This window comes from Hyaena hyaena, unplaced genomic scaffold (assembly GCF_003009895.1).
Source record: "Hyaena hyaena isolate Hyena2069 unplaced genomic scaffold, ASM300989v1 scaffold_1426, whole genome shotgun sequence".
NCBI classification, from domain to species: Eukaryota; Metazoa; Chordata; class Mammalia; order Carnivora; family Hyaenidae; genus Hyaena; species Hyaena hyaena.
Window position 1 is genome coordinate 171,319 of NW_024082064.1, and position 27,556 is coordinate 198,874.

The 27,556-nt window shown below is 34.1% G+C and overlaps 1 protein-coding gene and 1 pseudogene across 1 annotated transcript in view; both read right to left on the reverse strand.

Annotated features, from left to right (window-relative positions):
* Window positions 1–8,288: 8,288 nt before the first annotated feature.
* Window positions 8,289–9,159, reverse strand: LOC120225556 (annotated as a pseudogene).
* Window positions 9,160–15,249: 6,090 nt separating this feature from the next.
* The window catches only part of KPNA5 (karyopherin subunit alpha 5), a 37,636-nt gene continuing 25,329 nt past the window's right edge, over window positions 15,250–27,556 (reverse strand). Inside the window, exons 10-14 of the mRNA XM_039223752.1 lie at window positions 25,244–25,322; window positions 23,360–23,485; window positions 22,394–22,521; window positions 19,281–19,459; window positions 15,250–16,180 (exon numbers count right to left, since the gene is read on the reverse strand). Of these exons, the coding sequence (XP_039079683.1) occupies window positions 15,993–16,180; window positions 19,281–19,459; window positions 22,394–22,521; window positions 23,360–23,485; window positions 25,244–25,322 (700 nt within the window). The 3' untranslated portion in view covers window positions 15,250–15,992. The remainder of the gene's footprint in view (window positions 16,181–19,280; window positions 19,460–22,393; window positions 22,522–23,359; window positions 23,486–25,243; window positions 25,323–27,556) is intronic.

The window sequence follows — 27,556 nt, forward strand, 5'->3', positions numbered from 1 at the left end:
CTGGGTTTAATTAGATACTGTAACAGAGTCAAATTGACACATAAAATCAACTACACAGTGCCTCAGAGAGAGAGGAAGAGAGACAAAGAGAGAGGAAACATGTACCATCTTTAGATCTAGATGAAGAGTAGGAAAAAAGTCCTTAAAGAATATCTGACCAAGGAGCGCCTGGGTGGCTCAGGCAGTTCAGCGTCCAACTCTTGGTTTTGGCTCAGGTCATGATCTCTCCATTCCTTGAGTTCAGACCCTGCATTGGGCTCTGTGCTGGCAACATGGAGCCTGCCTGGAAATCTCTCTCCCTCTCTCTCTGCACCTTCCCCACTCGTGCAGTTTCTGTCTCTCTCAAAATAAATAAACCTAAAAAAATTAAAAAAATACCGAACCAAAAGTTTATCATATGTATTTGGGGTCAGCATTTATGCCATCTGTTATGCCTACCCACCAATAAACCTATACCAAATATTTGGTTAAAATAGCACACAACAGAAGCTTTTGAGGTGATAAAAGCATTCTAAAACCAACTGTAGTAATGCACAACTGTATCAATTTATGAAAATTCAACCTTACACTTAAATGGGTGAATTTTATGGTATACAAATTATACCACAATAAAGCTGCTTTTAAAACTTATTTAATGTTTATTTTTGAGACAGAGAGACAGAGTGCGAGCAAGGGAGGGACAGAGAGAGAGGGAGACACAGAATCTGAAGCAGACTTCAGGCTCTGAGCTGTCAGCACAGAACCCAATGCAGGGCTCAAACCCACGAACCATGAGATCATGACCTGAGCCGAAGTCAAACGCTTATCCGACTGAGCCACCCAGGCACCCCTAATGCTGCTTTTAAAAAAAGTGACTTGAACAACATCCTATGTTTCCAAGGTAGTGAGAAAGGAGGTCCTCACAAGGGAAATGTGACAATATCTAGCAACAGTGCATATATATTTATTGAGCTAGAAATTTACAGTGTTATTCATTGCCACACTATTTACAGTGGCAAAGACTGAAAACAATTTAAATGTCTATCTAAGGGATTAATTGAACAAATAATGGTATGTCCACACAATGGAGTACCATGCTGGTACAGTAGGGCATGAAGAGCTCTATAGTCTGCTATGTCATGAGCTACAGAATATAGTTGAATGATAAAAGTGCATTAGAGAGGAGCATGTGTGCTATGCTATTGTTTACCTAATAAGGGGAGGAAATATGTAAATGTATTTTTATATTAAAAAAATGGAAGGATCGGGGTGCCTGGGTAGTTCAGTCAGTTAAGCATCCAACTCTTGATTTCCCTCATGGTTGTGGGATCAAGCCCTGTCAGGTTCTGTGTTGACAGCGTGAAGCCTGCTTAGGAATCTTTCTAACCCCCTTTCTGTGTCCCTCCCCCACTTGCATGCACTCTCTCCCTTTCTCTTTCTCAAAATAAATAAACATTAAAAAAATGGAAAGGTAAACTGAAAAAAAATATTTTTAATGTTACTTATAGGACAAGGAAGGAAATATGTTGGAGGAGATAGTGACAGAAGTTAAACTTTTCTGAATATATCTTGTTTTATATATTTGACTTTAGACAATATAAATGTCTCACATAATGATAAAAACATTGTTCTTTGAAAAAGGCAATCAACTTTTAAAAAGAAAAATCAAATAAATAAACTTGTATATCAAGTTAGCACATGGAAAGTAAATATTTCAAATGATTTTTAAAAATCTCAAGTGGGATATATTTGGCCTTTAAAAAGAAGTCTCGTCCTCCACCCAAAAACCAAACCCCTGTTTTTAGTAAGCATTTTATTAACAATAATATTGATATTGGTAAGAAAACTATCATATATATTGATTAAGCAATGGAGTAATTAAATAATACATTGAAAAGGCCTAGATAGCAATGGCCAACCTAGTAGTTGTATGCTTCTAGCACAGAGATCTTGATTTTCAGTGTTTCATATTAAAAGAAACTAGGACTCCTTAGAGAAATGGCTGATTCCAGGTGTGGCACAGGAAATATACAAGATGATCCTGGGACATCTGGCCATATCAGAAAATGAATTAGTGATGCTAAGAGGCTATGTCCAAAGGATAAGAATGTGAAAAGCAATCTCCAGTGGAAGGTCCAAGCTTCGAGAAGGAATGGATGAAAAAGAAAGACAAAGTAAAAATAGTTAAATCGAAGTAAAAATTGACTATATATCCTAAAAATATCTAACTTCTGGGTCAAAACAAAAACTATCGTATAAATTATAGTGGAGTACAGTTCTTGCACTGATTGAGAGGAAAATGTAAAACTAGTGAGATATTTGTTAACTTAAATATATATGTTAAAATTCCTAGGGTAACAAGAAAATACAAACTTTCAAACAGGAACAGATTTTTAAAAAATAGATGAATGGAATAAATCAAAAGGCAAAAAGGGGGAAGAAGAGAGAAAAAGAGGGAAAGGAAAAAAAAGAAACAGAGAAAAAGAGAGAGAGGAAAAAAGGGAAACAAAAACCAAAAAACATGGTCAAAATGAATCCAGATACATCAATAGTCAGAATAAAGGAAAGAAACTCTGGTGAGTGAACACAAAGATACTTAAAATGTATTAAAAGCAGTAATATACTGTATACAAAGTATACAACTAAACTAACAGAATACTGCATAGGCCATTATGAGGGCTAAGATATATAGAATATAAAGATGGCAATTTTGTCAATGGAGAAATGAAACCAAGGGGACATCTAGCTTCAATACATTATCTTTGTCAAAGATGGTTGATTTGTCAATACAGAATGAAACCAAACTATCAACCAGTTATTTTATCTTTTAAGGCAAAATTGCCTACAGCCAATTAGTTGTGCCCTGAAAATGTCTGAAAGTAAATTGCTTGCAGCAAAGATATTTATATAGTGAAATTACCTAGAACAGGGATTGAGAACAGGGCTTTTCTGTTGTTTTCTGTTTGGTTTTAGTTACATCATTTTATTAAACAACCTGTTCCTTGTCACCTATTTTTTTTTAATGTCAGTAAATCCTAGACCAAAGGTTTTGTACTTTTTCATTCTATCTACTGGCTGCCTCTTTGGATGGTGGCAATTCTGTAGTATACTGGTATAGAAGATTTCACCACGAAAAGCTGTGACTGAACCTTCAATTTGATCACATTTTTGTCTTGAGATAATAGGGCTGTTGTGTCTTCAGCCTTCAGCAGGAAGAGCCATTGCTCCCACAACAACTGAAAAATAAATATTTTCAGCTAAGTTTCAACTAGTTTGTTTTATTCAAATTCAGTTATCACATAATCTGAAATGTTATTTTCAGATTATGTGATAACTGAATTTGAATAAAACAAGCTAGTAATAACAATAGCTTTATTTTGTAATAACTATTGTTCTGTTCTATTAGCACATAAATTTACAAATTCTCACTTGAGCTTGAAAAATATTATACTAATTATAAATTTGTATACACAAAGTAATGCAGCATCTAAATACATTAAAAAATTGCCAGAACTACAAGTAAAAAGTGGACAAATCCACCATTATCTTGAGAAATTTACATATCTCTTAGAAATTGACAAATTTCACTGACTAGTAAATATATTAAAAATGTGTTTCAATTAATAATATACATTCTTCTCTAGCATGCATGAAACATTCACTAAAACAGCATATACTAAACCATAAAGAACATTTTGTCAACTTTTAAACTACATTTAATTCTATTCCAACTTAGAAATTAATGGCATAATTTCTGTTTCTGTTTACTTATTTATTGCCATAATGTTTTTAAATGTTTTTAAAGTTTGAGGATTTTAAAACAGTTCTAAATGACTCATAGGTCAAAGAATAAATCATAATAGACGTTTAAAAATGCTTAGAATTGGGGCGCCTGGGTGGCTTAGTCGGTTAAGCGTCCGACTTTCGCTTAGGTCATGATCTCGCGGTTAGTGGGTTCGAGCCCCGCGTCGGGCTCTGTGCTGACAGCCAGCTCAGAGCCTGGAGCCTCTTTCAGTCTGTGACTCCCTCTCTCTCTGACCCTCCCCTGCTCACGCTGTCTCTCTCTCTCTCCTAGAAATAAATAAAAATCTTTAAAAAAATAAAAAAATAAAAAAAAATGCTTAGAATTGAGGGGCGCCTGGGTGGCTCAGTCGGTTAAGCGTCTGACTTCAGTTCAGGTCATGATCTTATGGTTTGTGGGTTCAAGCCCCACGTAGGGCTCTGTGCTGACAGCTAGCTCGGAGCCTGAAGGTTGCTTCAGATTCTGTGTCTCACTGTCTCTTTGACCCTCCCCTGCTCATGCTGTCTCTATCTCTCTCTCAAAAAATAAATAAAACATTAAAAAAAATAAAAATAAATAAAAATGCTTAGAATTGAATACTAAGAAAAACCTATATATCAAAACTGCAGAATGCAGCTGAAGTGGTAATTCAAAGTAAATTAATAGCTTCAATATGCTTTTCTTAGAAAAGAAAGGTTTATAACAAATGTGTTAAATATCCCTAAGAAATTAGAAAAAGAAATACATAATAAATCCAAAGGGAATAAAAGATTGGAAATTATAAAACAGAGAACAGAAACTAATGAAGTAAATAAAAACAGAATATAAAGAGTCGATGTAACTGAATTTGGCCAAGTCCTTCAGATAAGAGATAAAAGGTACAAGAAAACAGTTTAGAAATGATGAAAGGGATGAAAGCCAGAGATTTAAAAAAAAAAAAAAAAAACATTATGAAATTGGTATGCCATCTTCTGCTCTGCCCAAAACGGAGTAATAGGGATAAGATATACTCTCCTGCCTGAAACAACTGGATTTTGTACAAAAACATGAAACAACAGTTTCCAGACATGGGACATTAGGCAATGAAGGGCAGTGATCCGCGAAATAGAGAAAATAAGTTAGTTGGGCCCTGTAACTGTTCCACTCTACTGCCTAGAAAGTTTCAAGACCATCGACAGGAAACTTGGTGGAGGCTAGAGGTCTTTCAGAGTTGAGAAGAGCCAGGAAGCCAGGGAAGATAAGAGAATTAGATTTCACAGGGTAGGGAACCAAAGTGACAGAGCTATGCAGAGAGCTCTAGAGATTTGCAGCTGAATGTTAATGACCACATGTGACTACTACCCATGGTCATGGAAAGAACCACTTGAAAGAACTGTTGGAGCTTACACATGGCCAAGAATGGTTTGAGTTCCACCAGCTCAACTAGAAGCTCTTATTATTTGACAGACTTGCAGAGTACTCAGAATGGTATTGCCTCTGGAGTAAAATAAAGGCCGTTCTGTGCCTGTCTTACAAAGCAAGACTATAAAGGATCAAATTGTCTTCAAGTAACTTCATCGTGTTCCATAACAAAGCTTAAGGATATATGTAGGAAATCCTTATCTAATAGCCAACAAAGTAAAATTCACAATGCTTGGTTTCCAGTACCAAACTACCAGACATGAAAAGAATGCATGCAAATGGGAAATAAAAACCATGATGATGGAAAAGATTAAAAAAAAAAAAGAGCTGATAAGTACAACATATCAGCTATAATCATATTTGCTGTGTTCAACACAGTAAAGCTTGAACATAAGAAGAATTATGGGAAATATGAAACAGACCCAAGTAAAACTGCTAAAGAGGAAATATACAAAGAATGATATGAAGAATTCAGTAACGGAATTAAGACCCAATTAGATACAACAGAAGACAAGATTAGTGGATTCAAAGACAAAGCAATTGAAACTATCCAAAATGAAACACGGACAGATAAAAGACATGAACAAAGCTTCAGTACTAGCAGTATGACTATTTTGAGCAGCCTAATATAAATGGAATTGAAATTGAAAAAATATTGAAAGAAATGAGCTGAAATGTTTCCAAACTTGATGAAAACTATAAACTCAAAGACCCAAGAAGCTCAGCTAACTACAAGAACAAGAAACATGAAAAGAGAAAATTGCGAGACACATCATAATCAAGTTGCTTAATATCAGTGATGAAGAAAAAAATTTTAAAGCAGCCAAAGAAAAAGTTAACATTACTTAGGAACAAAGATAAGAATGACAGCAAAATTCTTATCAGAAAAAGGCAAGTCAGAAGACACTGGAGCAACATCTTAAAAGAAAAAGTTTCAAGAATTCTATACCCAACAAAAATCTTTTAAAAATGAGGGCAAAGTAAGGACTTACTCAGGCATACAAAAGCTGATGGAATTCACCACTAGCAAACTTATAATACAAAGATGTTAAAGTCTGTCATGCAGAAGGAAAATGATACCAGATAGAAATCTAGATCTACACAAAGAATTGAAGAACACCAGAAATGGTAACTATGCAGGCAAATATAAAAGAACTTCATGCGGGGTGCCTGGGTGGCTCAGTCGGTTGAGTGTCCGACTTCGGCTCAGGTCATGATCTCGCGGTTCGTGGGTTCAAGCCCCGCATCGGGCTCTGTGCTGACAGCTAGCTCAGAGCCTGGAGCCTGTTTCGGATTCTGTGCCTCCCTCTCTCTCTGATCCTCCCCTGCTCATGCTGTCTCTATCTCTCTCTCAAAAATAAATAAAATATTAAAAAAAAAAAACTTCATGCATTTTCAACTTTTTTTTTTTAATGTTTTATTTATTTCTAGGAGAGAGAGAGGGACAGCGTGAGCAGGGGAGGGTCAGAGAGAGAGGGAGACACAGACTCCAGAACAGGCTCCAGGCTCTGAGCCGGCAGTCAGCACAGAGCCCGACGCGGGGCTCGAACCCACGAACGCAAGATCATGACCTAAGCGAAAGTCGGACGCTTAACCGATTAAGCCACCCAGGCGCCCCTCAACCTCTTTTAATAAGCAAAAATTTATGACTAAACAATAAACGTATTATGAAGTTTATAACATACAGAAAACATATGGCAACAACAGTAAAAGGCAGAGAAGGAGAAAATGGAAGTATACTGTACCTAGGCTGCTTATACCAGTATTGTCAAATAGAAAAATAATGCTTTGTATGAAATTTACAATTTTCAAATAGCCATGTTAAAAAGTGAAAATAATCAGTAAAATGAATTGTAATGGAATTTAACTCAGAATGTTCAAAACAGTATTTTAGCAAGTAACCATAATATAAAAATTATTAATAAGATCTTTTATATTAGTTTTTTCTTTTTAAATATTTGAGCCCCAACATGGATTTTACATCTCAGTTCAAACACTAAATTTTGATTAGGAATATTTGGTCTATATTTAGACTTCACAAAACGTACAGTCAAAAAAAAATTCCCATCCCCAAGTTGTTCCAAATATATGTAGGTTTCCTAATAACCAAATAAAGTTATCAGTTTTTACTTTTAACTTGATTAAAATATTAAAAGTTCAATTTCTCAGTGGTACTAGCCACATTTTAAGTAGTCTAAAGTGCAGTGTTATATGTGATACGCTTCTATATTACTTGAAAGTAGCCAGAGTTAAAAATGCCTATTTTAAACCCTTTATAAAGCAACCAATAAAAAATGAAAAACAAATATAAGGCGTTACAGCTAATAAGTCAACAAGAGAGATGAAATGGAAAACTAAAAAATATTTAAGTAATCCAAAACTGGGTAGAAAAAACAAAACCAGATCAAAAAAAAAAAAAAAAAAGGATAAAAGGCAAATAGTAGGTCTAAACTAAATCGATAATCATAACTGTTAATGATTCACAAACACTCCAATTAAAACGCAGAGATTCTCAAAATAAAAAAGCAAGATCCATATCTTGCCTACAAGAAACCCACTTTATAAAGGAGGAAATTGATTAAAAGTAAAAAGATGGAAAAAAAAAAAAGTAAAAAGATGGAAAAGATATACCACACTAAAACAAAAGTAAGTAGGAGTGGCTATATTAATATCAAAGTAGATTTCAGAGCAAAAAATATTACCGAACGTAAAAAGGGTTATTTGATAAAGGGGACAATTCATGATAACCAAAATGTGGAAGTAACTCAAATGTCCCGCAACCAGTGAATAAATGTGTTATATCCATACAATGCAGTATTACTCAGTAATAAAAAGGAATGAAATATTGATATATGCTACAACATGGAATAAACACTGAAAACATTTATGCTAAGTGAAAGAAGTGAGTCACAAAACCAGATGTTCTACAACTGATTGTGGTGATAGTTACTCATCTGTATGAACATAGAAACCACTGAATTGTATACTTTAAGTGGATACATTGTATGGTATGTAGGTGAATATCTCAATAAAATTTTTTTTCAAAAGAAAATAGCATGTCCTTGATACGTGAATAGGAAACATTTTTTTTGAGGTGAACATTATATCAAGATTTTATTGTCTTCATAATACAGCAAAATAGGAAGCTTAAAACTGGATCACTTGGCCCTTTCTCTTCTCATCTCCTCTCAGTTCAAAATGCTTGCATCTCTTAACAGCCAGCATTAAATCTGCAGTTAGGCTAAACGAATTCAAGCCTCAGCACAATCTTCTTTGTAGTTTCAGACTTTTTCCAGAAAATTGGCTTAGTCTGCCCACCATAGCCACTCGGCTTCCTGTCATAACGCTGCTTCCCCTGGGCACAAACAGAATCTTTGCCTTTCTTGTATTGTGTCATTTGTGGGGTTGATGCTTGGCTTGCAGAAAGTCCAGCAGGTTTTAGGAACATTCACATGGTTGCAAGAGCTGTTGGCATGGAAAGCTGAACAGGGACAATTTAATGTAAAAAGATTAGTAATGAGGGATTGGCTACTAGAGGTAAAGAGAAGTCTGATAAATAACAGGATATGTAGGGAATAGCCACTACGTCTGAGACAAAGTGAGTATCCAAGGAAGTAATATGGAATAGGTCCGCCTCCTGCAAGGCTAAGATTCGGACCTCATTGGTACGTAGCATTACTGGATGGCAGAAAAGTTCTTTGGGTGTCTCGAGCTGAGGCTGGCAAGCAGAAAACTGTCCACTGAGGTACCAACAAAACTAACCAGTAATTTGCTCTCAACGGGTGCTGGAGGAACTCCCTAGAAAGTTGCTTACAAGGTGTTACTTAATTTCGGTGAGCAGTTCCTCACTGGTGTGTGTGCAAGTCTCTCTGCAAGCTTGCTGAGGCACCAGTGAAACTAGTTGGGACACCACCTACTGGGAGCCTGTGCAACTTGGCTAGAAGTTGAGGTGCGTCACTGGGGTAACTCTCCAGGGGGCTGCCTGTTGAGAGTGCCATTGAACTTGTTGGGAAGCAGACGAGACGTGTCAATGAAACTCACCACGAAGCTGCCTGCAGAAGTAGCACTGACACTAGGCTGGAGGTGAGCCACTGTAAGTCTTCTGCACAGTGGCTGAGCATCACAGGAACAAGACCTAGGAAAAGCAAACTAGGAAGAGTCCACGGAACATTTTTCTCCTTCAGCGTCCCTCCAGGGCCTTCTACCAACAAAACTTAACATCATGCCATTTGGCAAAGGAGAAATGTTTACAGAGTCTAGTACCAATATCAGAAAGTAGGTTGGGGAAGGGTGCATTTGGAGTTTAAAAGCAATTAAATGATAATTGACAAATTTGGTGTATCTTCACATAGGTTCAATGCTGGAAAGTCTATTTTTCAACATATTAGCAGCAGAAAACTGCATTCAGGTTAGAAACAGAATAAAATAAAAACCTTACACTAGGAACAAGAGTACTTTTTATGTCTGATAGAAGTTACCTACAAAAAACACACAGTCAATTCTCATTATTCATGGTAGTTATTGTATAATGTTGCTGCAAACACTGAATTAGCAAGTACTGATCATTACTCCTAGGGGAAATACAGCATTAGGTGAGCCTGGTAATATTTTCGTCAACAATACATATCCTGCTCTATAGGTGTTCCTGTTTAAAGACTATATTTATGATACATTAACATTGAACTCACAGTCTACAGTATTAGAGCCCATGTATAAACAAAGCGTAGCTAACAAATATGCTTTCTGTTAAGATACATTACTCACAAGAGGCGCCTGGGTGGCTTGGCTGGTTAAGTTCAGGTCATGATCTCACAGCCTGTGAGCACAAGCCCCACTTTGGGGGAGCTCGAGTTCTGCTGAGGGTGAGTCCTGCTTCTTTCTCTCTTCCTCTCTCTCTCTCTACCCCTCATGGGATTCTCTCTCTTCCTCTCTCTCTGCCCCTTCTCTCTGGCCCTTGCTCACTTGAGCCCTCTCTCTCTCTCAAAAAAAAAAAAATATACGTCACATAAATACATACATACATACATACATGAAATAATTAAAAAGACACAGTACTCAGATTTCTTGCACTTAGGAGCACTAGACAGCAAGCACTTCAGCAATATACTTGGAAGCCATTTTAAACAGCAAAATCAACAAAATAGCACAAGACACATGGCACTAAATAGATCATGAAACGATAGCTGTTTGTAGTATGAAAGCTGAAATAAGAAAGCAAAGCATTGCTTTGTTCAATCTCAGCTGGGTGGCTCGATTTTTTCACCACTATGCCCACAAATAACCATGGTCATGGTCATGGAAATGCCAGGATTGTTGATTTTAGGGAGTTGGCAAATCTGGTAACACAGAATCTCCAAATAACAAAAGAAAATTCACCTACTACATCATCAGTGGCAAAACATAAATGCATTTAGAAAAATAAGTTTAAGACACCTGCTACTATTACTTCTAGTCAATATTGTACTAGAGGTCCTACCTAATGCAATAAGAAAAAGAAACAAGGATTTGAAATGAATATAATTATTAGTAAATATTGCCTACAAAACCCCAGATCATCTACAAATTGGAACTAATTTAGCAAGGTTGTTAGATATGATTAATATGCAAAATTCAATTGGATTTCTATAACCCAGCAACAATTTGTAAAATTTTAGCTAACAAAAAATAATGCTTTACAACAATGAAAAACATGAGGGTTCTACCTAGGAGTAAACTTAAAAGATGTGAATGATCTTTGTGAAGAAAATTGCAAAAAAGATTTTTGACATACAGCAAGGAAGCTCTAAGTAAATGGCAAGCTATATGGATGGATAGTAAATGTATAATGGATAGTAAAAGTAAAAAAAAATAATTTTGGACTTCTCCAAAACTGTCCTCTAGATTAAATGTAATTTCATCCAAAATCCCTATGGGGCTTTTCACAGAATTTGAGAAGTGAATTCTTTATGTAGAAATGCAAAGAGCTATGACAATCCTGAAAAACAGAAGACTTGCCTTACCAGATAATCATGATGTAGTCAAAAAATGGAATAGTATATGTATCAATATGAATGCATTTCAAAAAATGTTAACATTGAGCTAAAAAAAAGCATAGAATATATGAAATACTCCATTTTATACATTTCAAAAACAGGAAAGTGAAACTAACATTTTAGGTATACTTAAACACGAGATAAAACAACAAAAAACAGAGATTATTAACACAAACCAGAATAATGGTTACAAGGGACTGATAACTTATTAAGTTTGGTGATGAATACGTAGGTGTTCATTTTGTTATTCAAACTGTCTTCTTACACATTATTCTCTTTGTGTATACTTTATAATAAAACAATTTAAAAGATGGAATGCTCAGAAAATAGTAATGTTGAAACCCTAAAGAGTATCTTAAATTTTGCCATGCTATTTTAGTTTTTAAAAACATGTTAAAACTAAAAAATTCCTCAAAAGTGGTCTACAAGTTTAGAACACTCAAGGTTTAAAAAAATTCTTTTTTAATTTAAATCCAAGTTAGTTAACATATAGTGTAGGGGATCCTGGGTAGCTCAGTTGGTTAAGTGTCCAACTTCAGCTCAGACAGTTCTAGAGTCTAAGCTCATCAGGCTCTGTGCTGACAGCTCAGAGCCTGGAGGCTGCTTTGGATTCGGTCTCTGTCTCACTCTCTCAAAAATAAAATTAAATAAAAAAACATATAGTATAATAATGATTTCAGGAGAATTTGGTGATTCATCACTTACATATAACACCCAGTGCTCATCCCAACAAGTGCCCCCCTTAATGCCCTTAATGCCTCATTAAGTGCCTTCCTTAATATCTTTCAAGTACAAAAGGAAAGAAAATCAAAGAAAATATATAAAATGACCAAACACATCATTAAAGGATGTACTTAGGAATTTCTGGGAAGAGAATGTCACTGCAGATTTAAATCTATTGTTTGACCTGTACATTGCATTTTCAGAAATTCATTTGCCTCTAAAACTTGCAGACTCCCTTATTGAGAGTAAAGTACCCTAAATATAACCAATCCAATTACTTTCACTACTCTATGATTAACATAGTTTCAAATACTGAAAGAAATGAAGCCAGGCAAAGCTAAAAACAGCAGCAGCAGGAGCAGCAGCAAACATAAGCTCTAGGCTAGGGAGGCTTAGGCGTGGCTACAATGTGGACCACGTGTCCCAGAGTACATTAAGAAAGTTAAATTAATTGGAAATTCCCTCCAATTTCTATTTATCTGGTTTAAAACTCTTCCCCTCAAATAAATGTAATGTATTGCATTAAAATAACAGAAAAGGAAAAAAATAATCTGAAAACATGTGAAACTGCCAAAGCTTAAAGCACAAAGACAAATCTGATGTATAGCAGAATACATAAGTTCTAAAATAAAGGCAACAAACATACTGCTTTATCAGATATGTTATAAACATCATTCTTACTGGTTTTAGAAAGTAGATGGAATTATAATCATGAGGGCATCTGTTTTTGCTCCATTCAAAATACAACAGCATCAATGAGAATAAATGAAATAGACACATTTATATAAATGCAATTGTAAAATAGTATTTTATTATTTTTAATATAGTGCTGTAACATTTCATAATATTGCATACTGCTCAAATGTTGGTTTATTTAGTTAGGCAAGAATATCCTCCCCTCATCCCATGCCCAAATCAGAATTTAAAGACACATTATCCTTTAGAGCCCTAGCACACTGTCTCCTACTATGTCACATTTCATAAAACAGTAATGCTATGAAGTAAAAGAGTAAAGGTTAACAATTACTTTGATTTCACAGTTTCACAAAGCAGCCAGTAGATTGCTGAATTCAGAACAGCAACAAAAATTCACTAGACTTTGTAATAGTTACCTTTTCCATAATGTTCCTTCCTAAGAAAAAATATGAAGGCAAAGGTAATGCTTCTTTTAGTCTTTTATTCAACAAATCAACCTTTATCTTGCAAATAAGTTTTACAGTTATGAGATGATATTATTTCTGTGCCAGCAGATTTTTGTTTTTTGTTTTTAAATTTTTTGTTCTGGTGCTACCAGTAAGTGAACAAAATGACACTAAAAATTAAGTTCTAGGAACATCTTTCAAAACAAAATTTGTTTAAAAAAAACCAGGCTAGTGAGTCAAGTACTTACAAATATAAAACAAGTAAGCATAATTGCATAGATTAACTAGTAAAAATTCAAATTCAGACAAAATAAAATAATAAATTTAACTAAACGTAAAAGGCTCTTTCAAGTATTTTCTTTTTTTTTTTTTGCATTAATGTTGTATGCATTCTCCTTTACATGTTTTAATTTTTTTTTGACACAGTTTCTCTTGGATTTAAATATAATAACTCATTATAGGAAAGCAAGTTAAAAAAAATTTTTTTTCCATAAGGGTCAGTGAAGGTTAATGAAAATATATTTTGGATCATTTTAAAAATCATATTTGAAAAGAGCTGACATATATAAAAAAAAATGTAATAACAAAGTATTTGCTGTTATTGGTTCAATGAAGTCATCATCATGTCAATAGCTGGTTCCAAATATTAGATACTACCCCTTGCATTCAAATCTAATCAAATTAACTACCCAAGTAACAGATCTAAGAAATTAAACACAATTTTATATTTGGATATTTATAATATGGTCATATTCTGTATTTAGAGATAATAAAGTCTTTCAAAACTTTGACCAAAGTCTTTCAAAATTTAAAAATTGTCCCCTCAAAAATCATTTTTATGAGTGTGGGTACGTACACACACATACATTATTTCTCCTTCTGTAAGAACTACTTTGTTTAAAAGACTTGACTTAGATATTTATTAATATGACTACAGGGTCCTCAAAATAAAAGCAGGCACAGCTGGTTAGTTTATGAATTATGCTGCATTATCAAGTTCAGTTGATTACAAAGAGTGGAATACCCTGTCACCTGATACTTAGAACCATCTGTACCACAAAGAAGTGTTTATGTCATAAATTCACCATCAGTTTGGTAATCTTTGATATAACTACCCTGTTCTTTTGGATATACATAACGCAAAAAAACAAAAACAAAAAAAAACCTTTTTATACTAAACTTTGTAACTTCCACCACAATAAAAAGGGCACAGATACAATCCTCTACTTAACAATATATAAAAGAGGTTTGGCAGATACAGTCAGCGTTATGGACACCATTTTAACCTGTATTTTATATCTGTAGGTTTTAAGTGTCTTGCCAAAAGCATAGTTTCATGATACATAATTTACAAAGTGTCATACTAGTTAAAAGTACTCCTATATACATTTTCTTCTTGTAACATGCCTCTGATTTCCAGCAGAAACATTATAAATGCTATCATAAATGAAATCTTTCTTTACAGAATAGACTATGGATCATATCAAAAATGCTTTAATTCCCATCTTAAAACAGGTGTATACTAATTTTTAAATATTTTAAGTAAATAATTGGAAATGTAAATAGCCTGCATATAACTATAAATGAAAAGACTGAGTTCAACAGTACCATATCTGCTTAGAAAGCTCTAACAAGTACAGCACTGTGAGAATAACACACAGATACCATATACATATGTATCTATAAATAAATATAATTTTTCTATTGAAACTTTTTTTAAAAGCTTCACGGATTGAAGAGGTTTTTGCTGTTAATACGTAAAACACATACAGTATACTGACCAATCTGATACAATTGTAATCTAATACACTGATTTACAACAAGCAGCAGTATGACCCTCTGTATTATGAAAAAAAAAATCCCTAATACAGATTTCAACTATATTGAAGAATCCTTAGCAATTTTCATTAGTGTCATCCTTTAGTGTCCAAATATTAAGTGCATTTAATAAAATTTAACACACAACAAGGTGATTTCTTCAGGATAATTTTGCCATTCAAGTACCCAAGTTTATTATTACACAAAAAGTGAAACTGTTCAATTACTGCTCTGAAAAATCAGAGAAAGAATTACAGTATTATTTTTGCTATGCAGCACTACTTTAGATTCATGATGGCATCTCTATCATGATGCTTTTTAAAATGAAGAGTGAAAAAATAATAAAACACTATTTCAAAAATGGTAGCATATTTGGTCAAAATACAAAATATAATAATATTAATAGCATTTGTATGTTAAAAACAAATATTTAAATGTGTAATCATTTCAATGTGTTCAACATGAAGAACAGCTTTTCTCTTCACAATTGCCACATTTTAATTGATTATCAGTACAATACTTCTATGTTTTATAAATAAATTTTACAGGTTTTCTGTTGTGTTTTTTTTTTTGCAAAGTATAACCTACAGCACAGTGATTTATAATTTAAGGTAATAGATATTTTCACATTCTAATTTAGCTTTTACACTATTTCATGCTTCTGAAGCTTCTTTGTTTTTGCTTCAAGATAGAGGTAGATTTAGTAGATTGGGCATGTCAGACTTACTGCCAAAATGCAACTATCAGTAGCTGTACTGCTAATGCACAGTTTCCAAGATGCTAGAAAAAATTCAGAACCATTATGTAATACTCTGCCAAAGTTCTCCTTTTCAAGCTTAAGTTATTAAATAATTTTATATGTATTTAATTGTTCACAAGTAGATACAAAAAATAGATAAAACAATTGAAACACAAAAACAGGTATACCAAAATAAAAACAAAACTATAACAAAAGATTGCATCTGAATGGAAACTTTTGTTTTGCTTTTTAAAAGTGCATCAACTTTTTTCTTTTCTGTTCTAAGTAAAAACACACCAAACATTCCTACTGACATTGTAACAAAGAAGAGATATCTGAAACTACCCTATTTAGCCATTTATTTTCCCCTCACCAAATTAAAGTTGAAACCCTTCCATTGGTGCTTCTTGCTGCTGAAACACGAACTGTTGCTGATTTTCATCCACCTGAGGTACAATGCTGGGGTCATCTTCTTCTACACCAAAGTAATGTTCAATCAGATCAAAAGCCTTTTGGTAAATTTCCTGATTTTCATGGCTTTGCAGAAATTCAATTTTATCCAGACCTATTATATAAAACATATATATATATATATGAAGAGAGAGAGAAAACTGAAAACTGTATGTAGGTTTCAACATACAATTAAATCAAAATAATGAATCAATAGCATCTGTTAGTCTGCTAGCAGTGAGACTGTTATTTTTATTTAATTTTTGCACATACTGATAGCTAACACCATTTATGCCTTAAACTTTTGAGAATGAAAGCATGAGGCAGAGTGGTATGAGGAAGCAGCACAGGACTGGCAGTAAAAACATCACAGTCTTCACCCTGGTAGCAGTGTGATTTTGCCCAAATAAGTTTGGTTCCTTTGTACTTTAGTGTCTAAATTTTAAAATTACAGTTTTAGAGTATGTAACTCCACAGGTCCTTTCCAAAGTAATTATGCTAAATAAAAGGCACAAAAACGGATAGCAAAACAGAAACACACTAAAGGTGAGCAAACTAACACACATTATCTCTGAAAATGAACCAGACGATACTAATATGGAATGAGTATTATTTGCAATCCAACGTAGCTACTATATAGTTTACCAAAAGTACAACCTATAACTGAAACTGGTAACGTCTATTTTTACAAGATAAGCAGATTCCAAAGTACTTCATTTCATTGCTTCCAAGAAAAACAATCTACACTTAAGTCTGAGTGACACTGAAAATATTTTTCATTTGATTACAGATAAACTTCTCCAATTATATTATTGCAGGATAATACTGGAAGGACTAGCCAGAGCGATTAGGCAATAAAAAGGAATAAAAGGCATCTAATTCAAAAAGGAAGAAGTACAACTGTCATCATTTGCAAATGACATGGTTTTACACACAGAAAATCCTAAAGACTCCACCAAAACACTGTTAAAACTAATCAATGAATCCAGTGAAGTAGGAGGATACAAAATCAGTGCAAAACTCTAGTACATGTCTATAAAGAAATAACACACTATTAAAAGAGAAATTTAAAAACTAATCCCATATACAAGTGCATCAAAATGAAAAAAATACCTAGGAATAAATTTACCTCCTTTTACCAAGGAGGTAAAAGACCTGTACACTGAAAACTATAATGAAAGAAACTGAAGACAACACAAATAAATGGAAAGATATTCTGTGCTCATGGGTTGGAAGAATTAATACTGTTAAAATGTCCATACTATCCAAAGCAATCTACAGATTCAGTATCATCCATATCAAAATTCCAATGGTATTGTTCACAGAAACAGAACAAATAATCCTAAAATTTGCACTGAACCACATAAAACCCAAAATAGCTAGATGCAATTTTAAGAAAGAACAAAGCTGGAGACATTATACTCCCTGATATCAAACTATATTACAAAACTATAATAATCAAAACTTAGTTGCATAAAAACAAATCAATGGAAGAGAATAGAGAACCCAGTAAGAAACCCGCATATAACATCAATTAAATTACTACAAAGGATCAAAGAATGTAACATACAATGGGAAATGATAGTCTCTTCAAAAAAATGGTGCTGGGGGGTCGCCTGGGTGGCTCAGTCAGTTAAGTGTCGGACTTCGGCTCAGGTCATAATCTCATAGTTCGTGGATTTGAGCCCCATATTGGGCTCTGTGCTGACAGCATGGAACTTGGAGCCTGCTTCAGATTCTGTATCTCCTCTCTCTGCCCTCCCCTGCTCTCTCTCTCTCTCAAAAACAAACATTAAAAAAATGGTGCTGGGAAAACTGGACATATACACAAAAGGATGAAACTGGGCCACTATCTTATACCACACACTAAAACAAACCCTGAATGGATTATTTGAATGTAAGATCTGAAATCCTTAAACTCCTAGAAGAAACACAGGTGATGAACTCTTTGATATCCATCTTGGCAATTTTTTGGATTTGACACCAAAAGCAAAGCAACAAAAGTCAAAATAAACAAGTGAGGTTTTATCAAACTAAAAAGCTTCTGTACAGCAAAGAAAGTCAACAAAATGTAAAGACAACCTACAGAATGGGAGGAAATATTTGCAAATCATATACTTTAATGAGTTAATACCAAAAATATATAAGGAACTCATAAAACTCAACACCAAAAACAATCTGTTAAAAAATAGGGAGGAGATCTGAATAGATATTTTTCCAAAGAACATAGATATCCAACAGATTGAAAAGGTGATCAACATCACTAATCATTAGGGAAATATAAATCAAAACTGCAGTGAAATACCATCTCTCATCTGTTTGAATGACTAAATATCATCTCACATCTGTTAGAATGACTATTCTCAAAAAGACTAGAAATAACATTGATGTGAAGAAAACAGGACCTTGGTGCATTGCTGGTAGGAATGTAAATTGGTGTAGCCACTATGGTAAACCGTATAGAGGGTTTAACTACTCAAAAACAAAAATACCTTACCATATAATTTAGCAATTCCATTTCTGGTTATTTATCCAAAGAAAACAAAAACACTAACTAGAAAAGATACCTGTACCCCCATGTTCACTGCAGCACTATTTACAGTGGCCTAGATACATGAACAGCCTAAGTGTTTACTGATGGATGAAGAATTAAAAAATTGTGGTATATAATAAAATATTATTTAGCCATAAAAAAGAATGAAATCTTGCCATGTGCGACATGGATAGACTAAGGGCATTATGCCAAATAAAGTAAGTCACACAGAGAAAGACAAAGACCATCTGATCTCATTTATATGTGAAATCCAAAACCAAAAACAAACAAATACCAAGCTCCCAGAGACAGAACAGATTGGTGATTGCCAGTGAAGGAAGCTGGCAAAATAGGTATGAAGGTCAAACGGTACAAACTTCCAGTTATAAATAAGTAAGTCATGGGGATATAATGTACAGCATGGGGACAATAGTTAAGAACATTTTATTATATATTTATTAAGCTGCTAAGAGAGTAAATCTGGAAAGTTCTCATCACAAGAAAAAATTTTTATAACTATGTACAGTAATGGTTGTTAACTAGACTTACTATGGTAATTGTTTTGCAGTAGATACAAATATCGAATCATTATCTTGCACAACTGAAACCAACGTAATGTTAAATAGCAATTAAAAACCAAAAAAAATGGACTAAAATGATAAATTTTGAACTGTCTGCTTACCATATGCTTCTTCAATGAGAGCACAGTATGGATTAATGCCTATTCCATTTTGCTTGGATTCTTGTTCTCCAAGACGCAGAATATTTTCAAGTCCATTTAAAGCCACTTGGACTATTTTAGAGTCCATAACAGTCAATAGGTCACAAAGTGGTTTAATGCAACCTAAGGCTACCAAATACCTTCAGAGTAATTAACAACAACAAAATAAAAGTAGAGAAAAAAATATTTAAATAAATATTTACAACAATGATAGGAAAATATCCTTTACTGAAATGTTACATAAACAACTAGAAAACTACTGATATATAAACTCAAACATTAAAACATTTAAATTTTCATTTCCGTAGGAGTCTGAAACTTCTTTTTCCTCTCCTATTCTCTTTTAACATAAATAGCAATAAATGGTATTACATACATTACAAAAATATACACACAAGCAAGTTGGTACTTGGGTTTGTTTTTGCATGGCAATATGAATGCTAATAGTGGCTTCAAGATGCTTTTTTCTTTTTTAAGGTGACCCTATGTACACACATCAGGGTCATATGGAAGTAAGTAGAAATGGAGAGGAAGAAGGGACATTTATATCAAATTTCCCACAAAAACAATCGTAGCTGATATTCTAAGATATCTCCTGTGTTTCAGAAGCATAGAAGGCTTCTAGGAGCAAAACAGGCTATGTTGTGAATAATTTTAACATAAAATTTTCACAAAAGTTATTACACTCATTTTTTAATAGTTTGTCCTTTTCTAGTTTATATTAGCTCTTTTCCAATCTCTATAATATAAAGTAATTGATTCACTTGGCAAAAAGTCCACTAAGCATAAAGGAAAAAAGCATGTGCTAAACTGGAATGCATGATTTCAAGTCCCAAATCCACTCCTTATTAGTTGTGTGACTCTGAGTGACTCCTCTGTGCCTCAGTTTCCCCCTCTTAAAATGGGGATAACCAAGCTCAGAGTATGGCTGTAAAAATAGAGTTAAACATTCAATAAAGGTTAGTTTCCACTTTTTTAAAAAAGTACATACCTTCACTAGAGCACTCACTTGCCATGTACTATACTACCATTAATCAATATATTTGTTGAATGACTATCTCATAGAAGTATGAAGCTAAAGGACATAAAACACATGAAAGTATCTGATACACTCCTGGTACTCAATAACTGAACAACTTAGCACAATGACTGGCAATATCAGATATTCAATAAATATTACTAGTATGCATGCTGAAGTTAATCTGAGATTAAGGTCTCTTCCCATATATGTAGAATTAATTAAATGGTGAAAATGGTTAGAAAAATAATCATCTCAGTTTGGACACTTGATTCACACAAATAAATCTAAGTAATTACATATGGACTAGACATAATAATGAATATAAATTGAAAAAACACAAGTATTTGTAGATGAACAAAGAAACTTTAGTTCCCAAAGCAGATAAGAGAAACATTAGTATACAAAAAAATGCAAGCCAGAACAAAGTAAAGATTTTGTTTTATTAGTGCTTATATTCCTAACATAATAAAATGGAAATGTAATGAAACAAGTAGAATGGAAAATAAAAGTAGAGAGAGACGTATCAACATGTAGAAATATAAATCTAAGACAGCAAGATAACAGTACAAGTGAAGGCAATAATAGACAAAATCTTCTCAGTGATTTGTAAAGTAGCTAGTAGCCCGACTACTTCTTTTAAGAAGAAACATATCAAATACCCACTAGAAAATACTTCCTAAATAGGCACTTCAAGAAACCTAAAAAGTCCTGAGTTTCACAGACAAATCCATAGAACAAGAATCTGTAGGAAGTCAGGCATGTATACAAGTGCAAGGTAGAACCTTGTTATGGGGAAAAGGAGGGTAAATGCACAATATAAAAAGAAACTCAGGAATCATTCTGATCATAAAAGTTGTGATGATTACAAATAATAATGACAACAGCAGCTAATCTTAGTAGAGAATGTAATGTTTAGGCACCATGTTAAGCATTTAAATGTATGAATTACATTTAATTATCATGACACTACCGTAAAGAACTATGTTAATCAAATTCATTTAAAAAATGAAGAAACTGGGGGTGTCTAGGTGGCTCAGTCAGGTAACTGTCCGACTCCTGGTTTTGGCTCAGGTCATGATCTCATGGGTCGTGGGACTGAGCTCCATGTTGGGCTCCAAGCTGACAGCACAGAGCCTACATGGGATCTTCTCTCTCTCTCATTCTCTACCTGTCCCCTGCTTGCTCTCTCTCAAGATGAATACATGATTTTTTTAAAAAATGAAGAGGGGAGCCTGGGTGGCTCAGTTGGTTGGGTGGCCAACTTCGGCTCAGGTCATGATCTCGCAGTCTGTGAGTTCGAGCCCCATGTTGGGCTCTGTGCTGACAGCTCAGAGCCTAGAGCCTGCTTCAGATTCTGTGATTCCTTCTCTCTCTGCCCCTCCCCTGCTCAAGCTCTCTCTGTCTCAAAAATAAAATAAACATTAAAAAAAATTTTTTTAAATGATAAAACTATGGATTAGACAGGCAAAATGACTTTGTCAAGGTCACACAACTTTTACTGAGGGAACAGGATTTGAAAGCAGCCTGACTTCAAAGCCCATGGTACCTATTTATGTTGTTAGTAAAATAAGTAAATGAAAAAGAAAAGGCTTAGATTAAAAAAGTTATCATAGAGAAGAAAAAATAAAAGACCCCATTCATATGTAAGGCTAATAACCAATTAGGAGAACATCACTATACAAACAAATGTCTATTTAATGTTATTTTAAATAAGAGATGCTCAAATTCATTAGCCATTTCTATATAATAAAGTTACATGTATGTGACTCTGATGGCCTAACAATTTTGCAAATTAATATAGACTATTCTTTTTCAGATTTTTAATCTCTGATTTTTCATAAATAGTCTGCCAAAGAGAATGTTAATTATCCTTTAATTTTAAAAAAACCTGTGAATAATATAACTGATGTAACAAAAGCTTTAATTTCATATTAAAATGCTTATTAACTGACTTAGAAATAATGTTTTAGTTTCATCAACAAATAACATGTATATAGTACTTCATTTAGCTTTATTGACATTTTTAAAAATATCAAAAAAATTTCTATCATACCTTATTTGTTCTGGAGTGCCTCCTGATGTTGCATTAGTTATAGCCCAAGCTGCTTCTTTTCTGGTGCGAAACTCTGCTTTCTGAAGAATCTCAATCAAAACAGGAAAAATATTTGCATCTATAACAGCCTGCAGAGGAAAAATTGATACAGCATAATCAATGTGAATTCTGTTTTAAACATATTAGTACGTGGCTTCAAAATGTCAGGCTTTTTGGAAAAACCTCTGGTAATCTTTCTAATCTTTCAACTTTCATGATTGGAGAATATATTAACAGAATATTAATTTTAAAGGTGATAAAGCACAAGGTGGATAACTGATCAAAATGGGTAAGTAATTTTTGACTCAAGAAGCTTGGTAAGATTCTAATCACTACTTAAAAGCTTAGAGAAGAAGATCATTACCTAATTTACTTAAAACTAATATTAATCCATCCTTTTTATTTATTTATTTTTAATTAAAAAAATTTTTTTAAATTTTTATATTTTTAGTGTTTTGTTTTGTTTTTTTTTTTAATTTATTTCTGGGAGAGAGAGATACATTGTAAGTAGGGGAAGATCAGAGAGAGGGAGACACAGTCCAAAACAGGCTCCAGGCTCTGAGCTAGCTATCAGCACAGAGCCCAATGCAGGGCTTGAACCCATGAATCATGAGAACCTGACCTGAGCCAAAGTCGGACGCTTAACAGACTGAGCCACCCAGGTGCCCCTAATCCATCCTTTTTAAAGGCTAGCCATATGTGTCCAGCACTGTAGCCTATTTTATGCACACAAACACACACAATTCTCACTAGACTACTACAAATGAATGTTATTACTTTAGAGGAGAAAAGGCTATGTTCCTTAAAATACTTCTCAAGAATCTTTTTAAGTAACTCACTAAAAAAAAAGTCCCTGATAAAATGCTGACTTTTATCCAAACTGACTCATGAAATCTTGCTGTTTTCTTAGATCTGAAAGGTATTTACCTGAATCTGAGCTCTATTTCCAGCAGTGATGTTAGAAACAGTCCAGCATGCTTCTTTTCTGATTGATTCCTTTGGGCTACTCAACAAGTGTAAGAGACATGGTAACGCAGAGCAATTCAAAATTACCTAAAACAAAAATCAGAAATGGAAACAAAGTTTTATAGCAACAAAAAACCAAACAAAACACCCAAAAAGCAAAAACAAACCAAAAAACACTAATGATTTTAGAAATATAAAAACCAATCTGAAAAACTAAATTAGGAAAAGAGAGATTCTTTTCAAAGTAAAATTTAGGTTTTTGCTATCTTCTACTCTCCCTCTTTGCCAAAACTCATCTAATGCTGGTGCAGTAAAGTGCCCTGTCAAACCACCAAAATGCGAATAAGCAGTACACTCAGAGGTGTACCCTTCAAGGTTAGGAATACACTCAGAGTTCAACTGATATAACAGTTTGAAGAGAGAATTTAGTGACTGGTCAGGATCTGACCCCTAGGTTTACCAAATAAAATGATGGGGGAAAAAAATCAAACAGGTCGAAAGTACCTGCTTCTATAAATGGTAAAACAAAACAAAACAAAAAAACTCAACGTATAGAATAAGATAATTTTTTTCATTAAAATGTCTACTTTTCTTTTATAAAATAGTATGTTCTGCTTGTCTCTTTACATTCTTCATTCCATGGCATAATTATGTTCCTTTTTTCAGAATACCCACAATGATTTATATTAAACTTACTTGGTGAAGAATGCATGAAGCAGTATATGAAAACTTTGCTGTAAAGAGTATACATTTAAAGGGCATTCTCATTTAAAGAGCCATTTCAAATTAGAAACTATCAATTACTAAGAATCGACTATTTATCATAAGTATCTAAACAGGACTTGAAAAAATTAAAACTGAAAGATAATATGTAAATTAGAATAAAGGTTATTTTATGATCACAAACAAAGGAAAATCTAATATGTTACAGAGTTTAAGGTTATTTTATGATGGCGAACAAAGGAAAATCTAATATGTTACAGAGTTTAAGTTCCTGTCTTCAAGAAAGACTGCCCCAGATGTAATCTTGATATTACACCTTTTTTGGTATCTCACCACTCTCCAAAAGACAGAAAGACAGACACAGACAGATGTAGTTAAATGTTTCCATTCCTTTCTCATAAATTAGATCTTCAATCTACTAAAAAAAGGTACTCCCATTTCCAACCAATCCATTCTAACCTGTTTATAATCACCCTCTCCTTGATAGTTCCTCTTCCAGTCAAGCTTAATGTCTCTTAAACACAACTTACATGTCTATTTCTGTACCTATGGTCATATAAATCTCTTCTGGTTTACTTAAATTCTTCTTCACCTTTAAGATACAGCTTTAATTAGAACCCCTTTATAGAATCTACAAAGATTTCTCAGCACAGTGATCACTTCTTAAAATCTTTATAGCAACCTTCTTTCTTATATTTCCTTACATCAATATAAATCTAGAATAGTGCTTTCACATAGAGGTTTTTTTTAATGTTTATTTATTTTTGAGAGAGAAAGAGATACAGAGTGCAAGCGAGGAGGGACACGCAGAATTTGAAGCAGGCTTCAGGCTCCGAGCTATGAGCACAGAGCCCGATGCACGGCTCAAACCCACAAATTGCGAGATCATGATGTAAGCCAAAGTTGAATGCCCAACCGACTGAACCACCCAGGCACCCCCACATAAAGGTATTTGAGGTTGATCACTTATCAAGAATATGCTTATTACCATTACATTGTAGATGTCTGTTTAGTTATGGCAATGCTAAAGTCTTGATTAATATGTAACCAAGTAGTATGAAACTAGGCGCATTTCTTAAAATCCATTATGTTAACGATTTATCATATTAAATCTGAACTCACCTGTGTTTGAATATCATCACCAGTCACAATATTACCAACTGCTCTTAATGCAGGTGATACAACTTTATAATCATTGTGCCTAAAAATTAAAAAAAAAAAAATCAACTTACATGCTATAGAAGAGTTAAAATTTACAAAAAAGACTGCAAATATAGGACAAAAATTTCTGTATACTCTTCACTCAGAAATCCCATTCAAGTTTCACTAATTACTCCAGTAACACCTCTATAATAACGAATCTAATCCAGGATTATGTATTACACCCAGCTGTCATGTCTCTAGTCTCTTTCAATTCAAAAAAGTTCCTGTTTTTCTTTACGATCTTGACATTTTTGATGATGATAAGCCAGTTATCTGGTTTTCTCCAATGTTTCCAATGATTAAGACACGACTTATATACTTTTAGCTGAGACATCACAAATGCTATAGTCTTTTCATTACATAGTATAGCATCTGATTATGTTTTGTCTCCAATAGTGGTGCTGAACTCCAATCAATTACGATGGTATCTATCAGATTTCTCCACTTCAACATTACTGTTTTTCCCTTTATAATTAATTTTTTTTTTCTGAGAGAGAGAGAGAGAGAAAGACAGCATGAGCAGGGGAGGGTCAGAGAGAGAGGGAGACAAAGAATCTGAAGCAAGCTCCAGTCTCTGAGCTAACTGTCAACACAGAGCCCGAACCCACAAACCATGAGATCATGACATGAGCCGAAGTCAGACGCCCAACTGACTGAGCCACCCAGGCACCCCTATAATTAATATTTTTGAGAGAATATACTTTTTTTTAAATTCTTTTTAATGTTTTATTTATTTCTAGAAGAGAGAGAGAGAGAGACAGCGTGAGCAGGGGAGGGTCAGAGAGAGAGGGAGTGACAGACTCTGAAACAGGCTCCAGGCTCTGAGCTGGCAGTCAGCACAGAGACCAACGCGGGGCTCGAACCCACGAACCACGAGATCATGACCTAAGCAAAAGTCGGACGCTTAACCGACTAAGCCACCCAGGCGCCCCGAGAGAATATACTTTTAGACTAAGTAAAATCCCATACCTTATCCCACTTTTACCACTTCTTTCACCATTTCTTGATATGTACTGTCTGAATTATTATTAATATTGTTGCCAATGATGATTTTCTAATATTATTTCAACTACATGTCTTTTCTATCTATTGATCTACCTACTTATTTTAGTGTGGACTCATGGGCTCCTATTTTATTCAATAAGTTAGTTTGGTTCCTGTTAACAAACAGTAGTAAAAACCAAGATGTGGTGTGTTCAGCTTTTAGTATAGATCTGTCTCTACTCCCAGGCCCTGTAAGATGATACACACACACACACACACACACACACACACACACACACTTACATATACATTTATTTCTACATCTATCTCTTTATGTTAAAAGCCATGAGTTCACATTCAAATCTCCAGTTCTAATCTAATGCCACAAGATTATTTTGGCTTTCCTCCCTTCCATATTTGAATCTCCATTCTCTTAGAATAAGAAAATGGCTTCTTTTATCATAATCTCCCTACACATGACCAATCTTCTGATCCAGCTAGGCTACTGTGCATCATGTGTTAGCTCCAAACCTTGCTCCAGCCTGCTTGCTATTCTGGTCTAGTGGGTGCCACCCTCAAGCTTGAGTCCTGATACCCTCATTAGATCTTGTCCTCAGACTGGAGCCACAACCCCTTATTATCAGAACTCTCTTCTTTATACTGTCTGCCTTGTTTGGTTTTTTGACAAAAAGAAGGAATATAATAAATTTTTTAAAAGAAAAGGATGAAATAACCATCTTTAATAATATATATATATATTTTTTTTAAATTATTATTTTAGAGTGAAAGAGGAAGCAGGGGTGGGGCACAAGAAGAAAGAGAAAGAATCCCAAGCAGGCTCCACACTCAGTGCAGAGCTCAACAAGGGGCTTGCTTGATCCCATGACCCTGGGATAATGACTGGAGTTGAAAACAAGAGTCAGATGCTCAACTGACTGAGCCACCCAGCCACTCCAAGAAACTATCTTTTTAAAACAAATTGTCTCACAGGTTTTTAACTTCTTTTATAGAAAATCTGTTCTTTTTAAATCAGGTAGGAATAACAGCCCGGCAAGTGAAATACTAACACAACTGAAATACTGAATGTTTTCATTACGTGGACTTTTACATAAATTAATTACTGTAATGAACAATTAACTAGAGTATAAGTTCTGTGAGAGCAAGTACCGTGTTCTATACTTCGTTAGCAATATCTTGTACAACATTCCAGCAGGTAATAGGAATTCCATACATACCTGCTGAATTAAA